This window comes from Labrus bergylta, chromosome 10 (assembly GCF_963930695.1).
Source record: "Labrus bergylta chromosome 10, fLabBer1.1, whole genome shotgun sequence".
Taxonomy (NCBI): domain Eukaryota; kingdom Metazoa; phylum Chordata; class Actinopteri; order Labriformes; family Labridae; genus Labrus; species Labrus bergylta.
In genome coordinates, this window is record NC_089204.1 from 28,154,579 (window position 1) to 28,165,734 (window position 11,156).

General features: G+C 42.0%; 1 protein-coding gene and 1 long non-coding RNA gene across 2 annotated transcripts in view; one reads left to right on the top strand and one right to left on the bottom strand.

The window, feature by feature from the left end:
* The first annotated feature begins 11 nt into the window (after positions 1–11).
* LOC109999501 (uncharacterized) lies at positions 12–2,247 on the top strand. The gene is made up of 2 exons (XR_010667031.1): positions 12–1,902; positions 1,984–2,247. It is a non-coding gene; the product is annotated as an uncharacterized lncRNA (long non-coding RNA).
* A 194-nt stretch (positions 2,248–2,441) lies between these two features.
* ppp1r21 (protein phosphatase 1, regulatory subunit 21) overlaps positions 2,442–11,156 on the bottom strand; it is a 19,455-nt gene continuing 10,740 nt past the window's right edge. Inside the window, exons 15-22 of the mRNA XM_020654556.3 lie at positions 10,445–10,594; positions 9,791–9,883; positions 8,162–8,419; positions 7,708–7,743; positions 7,489–7,605; positions 6,741–6,839; positions 6,514–6,642; positions 2,442–3,519 (exon numbers count right to left, since the gene is read on the bottom strand). Coding sequence (XP_020510212.1) covers positions 3,490–3,519; positions 6,514–6,642; positions 6,741–6,839; positions 7,489–7,605; positions 7,708–7,743; positions 8,162–8,419; positions 9,791–9,883; positions 10,445–10,594 — 912 coding nt within the window. The 3' untranslated portion in view covers positions 2,442–3,489. The remainder of the gene's footprint in view (positions 3,520–6,513; positions 6,643–6,740; positions 6,840–7,488; positions 7,606–7,707; positions 7,744–8,161; positions 8,420–9,790; positions 9,884–10,444; positions 10,595–11,156) is intronic.

The window sequence follows — 11,156 nt, forward strand, 5'->3', positions numbered from 1 at the left end:
CACACACACACACACACACTGAAAACACACACTGACAACACAGACTGTCCCACTACGGGACATTGCAGGAATGAGCCGTGCTGCATTCACGACGGTAGGAAAAGTCGGCATCGAGAGACTAGCGCGTAAAGAAGACATGAGCAAACTTGAATTGTTGTCCTTTTAGTTTCTTTAGCCTGCAGGAGACTGAAAGCTTCCTGTAATCCTTTGTTGTCTTTGTTATCAGTATCATTTTACTAAAACAAATGTAATTCAGAATGAATTGACAAAGTATTTTTTTTAAAACAGGCTGTTGTCTTTTCTGTTTTGAAATAATAATAAGCTGTGTGCTGTGAAAAGGAAGAGTATTAGAGCCTGACATGAAGAATAAACCTTAATAGAAGAAGGATTTTGTTTCCATTGTGCACTTCATGAAAAAAACTTGAAATGTTGAGAATTGAAAGTTGCAGTGTCAGGGATAAAGTTGAAATACAGTTTCGAGAAGTATGTCACAATATTTGGGGTCGAAATGTAGAGAACAAATCAAAAATATAATTATGAGAAAACATTTAAAATGTTGACAATTAAGTTGAAACACAATTTTGTTAATGTTTTGATTTTATATATATTTGAAATTATATTTAAACTTTATTCTCCACATTTACACTTTTTTTCTAGAAGTGAATGATGTAAAATAAATCGCCCTCCTCTCAGTTGTCTCACGCCTGGCCCTGATCCTCTTCAGTAGAAAATGAGAGCTTTTGGGGTACTTTTCAAAGGTCTCAGTCTCGTCTCGTAATTGAAAGCATTTCAACTCGGTCTTGTCCCGGTCTCAGACTGGGCAGACTCCAGACTTTAAATCCAGACTGTACATGAACACCACTGATAAGCCAGTTTTCCACGTCATCACTGCGATAAGAAAGAAAAACGCCCCTAAAACAACAAATAACTTTAATCCATTTGTAGTTTTGTTTACACCCCTGGTTACAGCTGCAACCTTCCCGGTGTTCAGGTCGTAATCAGAGACACAAAATCATTTTTAATTGATATGTATGGTCTTGGTCTTGGTTAGTGTGGTCTTGACTACAACACTACTTCAGGGGTAAAAACATAATTTTAAAAAAGTCTCAAGGATTTCATTTAGACCCCTGGTACCTCTTAAAGTCTGTAGACAAAGAGTAAAATTCCCTCATCTCTGTAAACACACCTCCTGAAGGTAAATAATTCAGAATACAGATTTAATGTTTCTAAAAATGCCTAACACACGAATGCTTCAATTCAATATGCCTCGTGTTTAGAGCTTTAATCATGTTTTACTTGAAGCTTTAAAAAGTTGTGTATCATAAAACTCGTCACCAAGATGTAGCTATAAAATTTAAGTGGATGCAGCATGTCCATATATGGTCGTGATGTATTTTAGCTATGGATGGACCTTATAGAGGGGATCATGCTCAGGAAGACTAAGTACCTTTTATTCTTTTATTATTATTTATATTTGAATAAATAAACAGTTCAAACTTGTCCTGGCTTCATTTTGTCACACATGATAAGTGTAAAAAAAAAAAAAAAGCAGGATATTTTTTTGCAGCTTGCTTTCCCACCATCTTTCATGACATCTCTTTAACGCTGATAACACTTTCCACTGATGCTTCATGACTTGAAAAACTGAAAACCACCGATATTTGGTTCCTATTTGTTTCAGTGTATCCGTCAACACACACAAACACAAGAGGCGGATGTGGCCTCTTTTAAAATCTTTGACCTCTGGGTGTCTCGAGGAGGACATGAAAGCATCATGAATTCAGCTCTGATGACACAACATGCTTTTCCTTCCAAAACAAAGTGACGCCATCAAACAGTCCTCTTCCAAAGCGCTCATATGTCCGAGTCCATGGTGTGGCCTTTTGTCCCCGGTGACTCAGGGTGTGTTTCAAGCTGTTTTTCATTTTTTTTCATTTATTTTTTTTAAATTACAGGCAATTTAATCTCCCGGTTTCTTTCCAGCTCCCAGAGAAGGCAGCACGAGAAGTGAGCTCATCGAGGCTTAAGGATCATTATGAAGCAGGTGAGTCTGAAAACACAAAAAATGTGGACCAAACCTTTTTTGATTTGATTTTATTCACATATTGAAATGTGCTTTCCCAACAGGTTACATCGTGAGGATACAAGGATTATTCTTTTTTTAAATCAATTTATGGGGCAAATCTTTGTGTTCAAAGGTTTTGCTGGCAGGTTTTAAACTGGCAAACAAAAGACGTCTGAATGAACTGCTGCAAACCACTGCTGGGCTTTTTTTTCCACTCATGTCACAACAAGCCGAAGACGAGGTTCGTCTTGACTGTAAACTTTACCTGCACTCTGCTGAGACTCCTGAATCAGTCAAACGCTGGATATATGAAAAAAAAAAACCTGCAGAAAATCAAACTCCCAGATTTGTGTAAAATAAAGATTTCACCTCTGAATAAATGTCTTTTTTTTGTATATATTTACATGTTTGTCTTAGTACAATTCTATCATGATTTGAAAATGAGTGTATATTCACATTAACCCTTTTTAGTCCATACATAATACGACATGAAATCTGTTGCCACACAAAGTGCACGTCCAGACTTCCTTTGGTGATAAAAAACAACTACTGTTCGAGTAACTTCAAGGAGACAGACTGACACCGTTTGACGAGCTTCAACTTGTCTAAACTGCCCTTTTTTTTTTAGTCCAGGTAAACACACTGAATCAGCGCTTCAAGGCAGACATTTTTCTTTTTCCTTTCTCCACTCCCAGAGGAATGAATTCAAGTGTCTTTGTTAAGGTTTTAAAGCCCTTCTTCTCAGAAGCTTGTGATGTATGCGTGTGTTTTTTTTATGGGGGTGTTTAGAGGCCCCTGCATGGGAACTTCTTGCACAATAATCTCTAATTGAATTTAAAAAACCTAAGTGTAAAACAAAACTCACATGGTGTGTATCGTGCCACAGTCACACCAAACACATCATGAAACATCTGCTCCCCTGCTTTGACAGACGAGCCGTACGATTGGACAGTTTCATGACCTGTCACATGAATGACGAGCAGGAAAAAAAGAGCACACTGATTAACAGGGTTAGGTCTTCAAGTGTTGACATCAGTGAGCGTTATCGTCTCTCTCTCTCTCCTTCTGTCCCTTTTTTTTTTTTTTTTGGAGAAAGTTTTTTTTCTCTCCCGCCCAAAAGGTCGGCCCAGAAGCTTCCGGCATTTTTGGGAGCAAATCATATTAAGTTATAAGTGGTGCTGTGTCGAGGAAGAAGGGAGGGGGGGAAAAAGAAGATTCAGTGAAACATGTTCAAGCCTCCACACAGTTCATTTGTGTCTCCAGCGTCTGACAGGAGGAGGAATCGGAGGCTGGCGTCGACCGTCCCTGTGGTTTAAGACGGTGGGATTGTTGGTAGCAGGACGCTGCTGGAGGCTCCACACACCGGATCTCTTCTTAAGGCGCCCTTTGTGAAGCCCGATGCAGCCAGAGAGTGACGGGCAGCTCTAGCGCCCTTTGTTCTTTTTTGCATTTCCCTGAAAGAAACAGAAATCACATCAGATGGTGCTAAAAGCTGAGTATCATTTAAACCTGGAATACTCTTATTGAGATATAAAATCTTCTTTTACGAGGAAGTCCTGGCCAAGACAGCAGCACAAACAAATCCCATAAAAACAAACAACAACAGACCACATCCAACAAGGGTTACATGAGTCTATGAATAAGCAGTAAAACACGGGTCAAATCATCCATGATACTCACTTCAAAATCCTCTAAGCAAATACAAAGCTCAAGTTCAGACCGAGATGAAGGACGAGCAGAAACACTAAAAGCTCTTTGATCAAAGAGAGAGCGAGCTCGAGGAGTTTCATACATGATGAGTCTATGAGACCAAAGGAGTCAGGTAAAGAACATGAGGGAGAACATACGGCTTTACGAAGAAGGATGTACTAATGTTCAAGGACAACGAGACATAATGATGTGTGCGGACACCAAAAACAGAGACACAGCTCCAGTACACCGAGTCCAGCATGTTCAGTGAAGATGAGGCAGCGCGCATATAAAGAATATCAGCAGAGGCAATTGAATGAGATTCTTCCTTGCAACAAAATAAAGAAACAGAGGCGCAGTTGGCGCAGTGGTTAGTGCGCGCGCCCCATGTATGGAGACTGTAGTCTTCAAAGCAGGCGGCCCAGGTTCAAATCCAGCCTGTGGCTCCTTTCCTGCATGTCATTCCCCACTCTCTCTCTCTATCCACTGTCCTATCTCTCCATTAAAGGCACAAAAAGCCCAAAAATAAATCTTAAAAAAAGAAAGAAAGAAAGAAAGAAAGAAAGAAAGAAAGAAAGAAACAGTGTTTGTTTCTGTAGAAGAAACCCAAAGTTACACCATGTTGCATTCAAGGACAGTAAGTCGCTCTCCGTTAGAGGTGTTAAAACATGCCGAGGCCGGTCTCTGGCCTTCCACAGAAAATCACCACCTTCATCTCTCCAACATGTTGGGTCGTGTGACTTCCCAGAATGCAGCCCGCTGCGCGCCTACATGCAGGAACACGCACGCTCAAAATCAGACCTCTCAATTTCTGTGGCCTCAAACTTAACGACTTCTTCAGATGGCTCCGGCAGGTGCTTTTCCCATCAGGCCCGGCCGGCAGCAACCTCCACCACCACCACCACCGCTGCTGACCTCCCAGACCACCTCATAACTGACAGAAACTTTAACAACGTCACATATCACCGCCCGGAAACCTGAAATGATCCTTCACGCTCTCTGAAAAAAACTTTCTGATTATTTTGTTCAGAGATTTGACAGGATGCAACAGCTGAGAAACAAACCTGACACCTAACCAACGTGTTCAAGAAGGTAAAAGTTTTTTAAAGGAAGGGCTTGAAGAACAAAAAGCAGAGATCTATAAAGGGTTCACTGAAAGGTCGGGATCCACATCAGCTTTTCAGCGCAGTCCTTGAAAAACAGCACTTTTTCCTCTGGAGTGGGTCTGAGCACATGCCAAAGCTGTATTGATTAAAGTGTCAGGATTATTAGCGATCTATTCAAAGCTGAAAAAAACTCCTTATACAAGCTACATCTGGTGAACCATCCCAAACATTTTTAAAGCTTTTTACAACTCAAGACACTTCACAAAGATCTCAATTTTGTTTGACCCAATAGCGCCTGTGATTGACTTATTTTTCACTTCAGTTCCAGAGCGATAAAGATTTCATATCTCTCTTCTATAGAGGATTACAGTCTCACAACAAACTCAACACCGACAGAGTGAGAGTAAGTGGTGGAGAGAGACAGAGGGACCAGGGTTCAGGGAGGAGGCAGGATCTGAAGCTGTGGATACAAAAGGGAAAAACCTTTTTGTACAATCGGCTAACAGAAAGTCAGTTTCTCTAAAATCTTGCAGCCTACACCCCCCAATCCCCCCCGAATACCTTCTTCTGCAGATATTTCTCCCCTCTGTTTTAATCATAAGACAGAGGGCGATGTGGCATTAGATTCTGAACTCTATTTTGATAAAGAAATATAAATGATTCCTGTTTTAGTTCTGAGGAATCGTTCAGGTGGGAGCTCTCTTTGACACGAGTCCAGGAGAAACTCTTTACTGAACTTCTGAAGTACTTTGATTCAATGGGTCAAGACCGATTGCTTAGCAGTGCAATGAGGAATTTAATAAACCCTAACCTTAACTCTAAATATAGCGCTTTGAGCACTGCTGTGCATCAGATGTGTGCACCGGGATACATAAGATAAGATAGAAGTTTAATAATACCAAAGAATATTTTTAATTTACCCACGCTGATATCAATGTCAGCATCAAGAGGCGACCTCCTGTGATGAAAGAATGAGTAAATACTGAAAGTGGACCTCTTCTTCTGATTCCCATTTTAAAACTCACATATAGTGTTACAATGCTGGATGCACAAATTAAACGAGGGCAAAGTTTCAGATCATGAGGTAAACGGATGTTGGAGTAATCCCAAGATGAGCCTGCAGAGGGCGCTAAACGGCTTGTTCTGAAGATCATGTGATAGTTCCCCCTCAATTAAACAACTTTTATACACGAGGGGAGGAGTCAGCCGGCCGTCCGGGCGATGTAAACAAAGTGAAGATAGGACTCTGAAAACTCTGAAAACATCACAGACAGTGGGACTCGGTGTTACACCCATTGTAGACAGTCATGACTCACAGAGTTATTTTCAGAGGATATACTTGATTTATATTATATTTAAGTGTGAATAATCACAAATAAAGACTTTAATGAGACAGCAGCTGAAACTTACATTTTCAGGCAGAAGCTGAAATGAGCTCCTCCTCTTTGACTGCTTCTCGACTGATCAACGATCTGATCCAAAGTTAGTTCGAGGAAACATTTCTTGTGTGGTAAATTAGGTTTCAAAACGCTTCTTCAAAAAATGAGGGCAGCATTACTGAGACGCCATCCAAGTTTTATCAATCTAAACTCAACATGCCATGTCGTTGTTTTTTTAAAATGTGATTATTATTACTGTCTGTGTGCTGCGTACCTTGCTGCCCATTTTCAGCGTGTCGATCTCCTCTCTCTGTTTGCTCAACGTCTCGTTCATACTGCACAGGTGGTCGCTCATCATGCTCAGCTGGTCCTCGTAGCTCCTCTTCGTCGTAGCCAGCTCGTCCTGTACGACAGAGACACCATGAGTACAGGGTGAAAAACCTTCTTGTGTTAAAGAAGCCGATACAGACATGATATAAGAAGCTCTGAGGGGTCATTTACCTGCAGGCGTGTGATGTTCTGATTGGCCAGTTTGACCTCCTCGCTCAGAGTCTCCCGAGACTTTTCTGCGATGGCTAACCTCTTGGCCAACGCTCGACACTAGGAAGGGGAAAAAAAAAAAAAGAGTGTAAACAACCGCTGTCCCCTGAAAAGGCTTAACGCACTCCTCTGTGCTTTGCAGAAGCTTCACTAAACGGAGATATTTTTTAAGAGTAACGGGTAAATTTTGTGGATGGCACCAAAAGATAAATGCAGAGTTTAAAGAAGTGACACTTTAATAACCCAGACATGGACTCAAACATCAGGTGCATCCCTGTCGCAACGATGAAAAAACAAGGATGAGTGACATGCCAGTTAGTCACACAGGGACTGGATGTCATTTTTAACAAGTATCTACATTCAGATCAAGCCTCACCGTAATACTAAAAATACGAGGTGTCAGTTTCTCAGGGAAAGAAGGAGATGCTTGGAAATAATGAGACTGAAGGAAGCGTTTTTTTGAAAGGAGAGGGAAGAGTTGAAACAAAGAAACAAGGTTAAGTTCAGACTCTGCTCTCTTTGTTCTCAAACAAATTAAAGAAGCAGACAAAAATAGTGGCGCTAAGAGGAAGTTGTAAGAGGTTTAATAACTCTTCAGGGATGACATGCGTCATTAGAAAAAAAAAGGATGCTCGCTTTTGAAAAGGTCGGCGCCTCGCTATCAGACGCAGCGCAGTAATCGAGATAAACATTCAAGTGAGGGCATCACCTCGGAGTGAAAGTGCACTGCTTTGCTGTCTGAGATCTGGAGCTGCGTGGTGAGCTCTCCGACCCTCGCCATGTAGTGAGTCTTTATCAGCTGCTCCCTGGACTCCTCGTCTCCCACCTGCAGCACAGACACAACATGGAGGAGATGATGATACTCCTTTCAAATATACAGAATGAAACAGGAGAAGGAAGCATGTTGATCAAGTGTTTGAACACTCACATCTTCGATTGAGGGTGTTGTGCACAGCATGCCAACCTGGTGACAACCGACAAAAAAAGAAAAGGAAGATATGAGGAAGGAAATCAAAAATCGGATGTTGTAAAATCATCTCGGAGCACAGACGGGCTTTGACACTGCAAGGACAAACTAGTCATGTAAGAGATAACAAGGACAAAAAGCTGACACACAGGAAGAACAAACAGCAGTGAGACAAAATGATCTGGGTTGTGACGACATTTGAACTTGTATAAACAACACTATTCTCTCATTCTGCTGCCTCAGCTCATTTGAAGTCTGAGTTTTATTTGTGAAAAACTTGCTTAGCGTGGGAGAGACAAGAGGAAGAAAAAAAAGAAAGACGCTAACACTCCCTCTGTTGAAGCAAATCAGACATGAGTGCCACAGGCAGAGAGTGAAATCTAACACATCCAGGCAGCCAAAGTAGTGAGTGTACCAGGCTGGTGCAGAGCGTAGTCTCCTTCCCTGCAGCTCTCTGCTCCGTCTCGTCTTCCTCATGGCTCTGTGCGAGCGTGCTGGCTGCTGCAGCTGTTCGTGAGTCTGGACTTCCCCCCAGAGCTGCCGCGAGTTGCGCTTCCAGGTCCGCAATGCGCTGGTTCTCCTTTTCCAACCGCACCTTCCCCAGCTGGGCCTCCAGGAGCCAGTGCTCCTTCTCCTGCTCCAGCCGAGCGATCTTCTCCTGGCTCTGCTGCACCTGCATGCGGCCAAGGGGGAGAGGAGGTGAGGAGAGGAGAGGAGAGGAGAGGAGAGGAGAAGAGAGGAGAGGAGAGGAGAAGAGAGGAGAGGAGGAGACGGGAGAGGAGAGGAGAGGAGAGGAGAGGAGAGGAGAGGAGAGGAGGAGACGAGAGAGGAGAGGAGAGGAGGAGGAAAACGTAAATTCATATAATTCATTGGCCAATTGGAAGTGATTCTGCTGTCCTGATGTCTTCAGATCAGAATCAGCTTTATTGGCCAGGTAGGCTTAAACACAAAAGGAATTTTACTTTGGTAAACTGTGCTCTCTTTGTACAAAGGTACAACATTAAATATCAACAATAAACACAAAAATAAACAAATAAGCAAAGAGTAATATGTAAAAGGCTAAACAGGATAATATAAGATAATAGTGCTGTGGTGAGTAGATGCTGAAGTAAACATGAGGTAGTTTTTACAGTATTCACATTAAAACGTGTGCGTATATGATAATTTAAATGAAATAATATATGTATATTCTGCACTGTAACATTGTATGTGACAGTTTTGTTCCAGGGTTATAGATTGTTCCTTCCAAAACCCTGGCGGCTCTAAAAAAAGACGCCCTGAGGACAGATCAACTTTGTGTTTACACATTCACTTGATGACTTAGTGCTTGAATAAAAAACGTACTGCAGAAGTGACACATTTAAGGAGTTTCATACGGCCACATTTACAAAAGAAAACAAGAAAGGAGACACACTAAACTTGCAGCATATGTTCTCACACTGTCAAAGTTTCTCCCTCACACCCCGTCCCTCAGGAGCAGCAGGAATGAGACATCATGACAGTGTTCAGACCGAGATGTCTGTAAGTGTTAGAGCAGCATGTCTTTATTTTTATGAGGAACCATCCAGATCGACTTTAAAGTTACAATCAGCATGTAGAACCATCTCTTACTTATATCTATGTCTTCATAACACTGCATCGAGGTTTTGAAAAGTGCTGACGCCTTCAAAAACTTCAGATCTTGCTGCCACGGTACCAAAACTTTGCAATTAAAAGTCAACAGTGTGCAAGAGTTGGTTGCATCGTTTCATAATTAAAAACAAGAAATTACCACATTTTAATTATCTAGGAGTTGTTCCTTGTTGCCATGGTATCAGTGTTGTTTGAGTTTCAGTAGAATTGCACCAAGGAATAAAAATCTGGTATCTTGACAAAATTAAGTCTGACTTTAGGGAACCAAACCTTGCTGACACACTGACTCAAACATGGTTAAACTTTCCACATGACATCGTGTCTGTCTGCTTGTAGCCTTGGCCAGATGTGACCTCTTTATAAAAATGATCATAAAGGTCCATAGACACAGTTTTTTGAGTTGGCATGGTACCTGCTGGCTGAGACCTTCTCTGCTCTCAGTGGAGCTGGTGAGTATTCGACGGTTTGACAGAGCTTCTCTGTAAGGAACGGACTGAGGCCTGGGCTGAAAGAAGAAACAATACAAGAGAGAGGCAGGAGGGAAAGGTCACTTCTTCATCAAAGAACACCATTAATACAAATACTAAAATTGAAGAAAACTCTGGAGATGGTGATGGAAGTCTCTGACCCAGTGATAAAAAAGATCTAATGTAAAAATAATACTTCTTTACAATCACAGTCTAAAGGTTTCCTTGGTTTTCCAATTTAGCCCTAGTCTCTCTTTCTGCAGCTACATCTACTGGTTCCCAACCCCGGGTCTGTGCACCCCCTAGGGGTGCAACAAAGACGTCAGGGAGGGGACAAGGCGGTGTCTGCTCGGAAGGTTGTCGTCTTTTTGTAAGACGAGAACCTTTTGGTTAAAATAAGACAGAACAATAACAAAACTCCAGCATAAAGTTGAATACTTGTTCAATGCTTTCTTTATATTCAAGAGAATAGTTTAGAACGCGTTTCAGAAACACATGACAGACGCTCTCTTTGTAACCTCAATGATACAAAGTCTGGCGGTCAAAAAAGAGTCAAAGTGAATTTTAAAAAAAGCCAACAGATGAAAGCATATACTAACTTTTTTGACGGCCTGGATGTAGGCAGCTGCCTTCTTTTTGTTGGCCAACATACTCTCCGCCTGCAGCGGGTTCAGTGCGACTGTGCTGCCTCTTGGACTGTAGCCGGGTGACGTGAAGAAGTCCAAGTTGTTGCTGAAGAAAGTGGCAATCTGCAACAAAACGGTGACAACATGTCTCATTTAATTCAGACCAAACAGATCATTAGCACCACTTAAAACCCTTACTTTCTTAATCCACTCTGTCCTAAAATGAAGCAGAGAGATGAGTACACCACCGAGCGTCTAGGATGACAAATGTCCTCAGCCTGCAGAGTTGATCACTCTGAAAAAGCGTCTGGCTCTGCACGCCGTGTGCCAGCGTGTTATTCCAACTGCAGCCCATCGGACTGAGCCTCCCATTAGCGGACACATCTCAAGCCAACGCTTCACTACATTCACAAAGAGTCAAATCATTTTTTCCCCCTTTCCTCTGAGTGGGGGAGCAGCTGTGAAAACTGTGATTTGGACAGTATCTTTGAACATTTAAGTACTGCCCACCTGAGTCCTGCCGCTCTCTGATGTCATATTAGGGGGATATTACCAGTTGCGAGGGGAAAATCATTGCTACTCACAATTAGGTTTTCTGTTAGCATCACAGCTCAAAATAAACGCATGCTGTTTGAGCAAAAGCTACAGGAAGTGTAAAAGTTGCTGCAGCCTGCCCCCTGTTGGC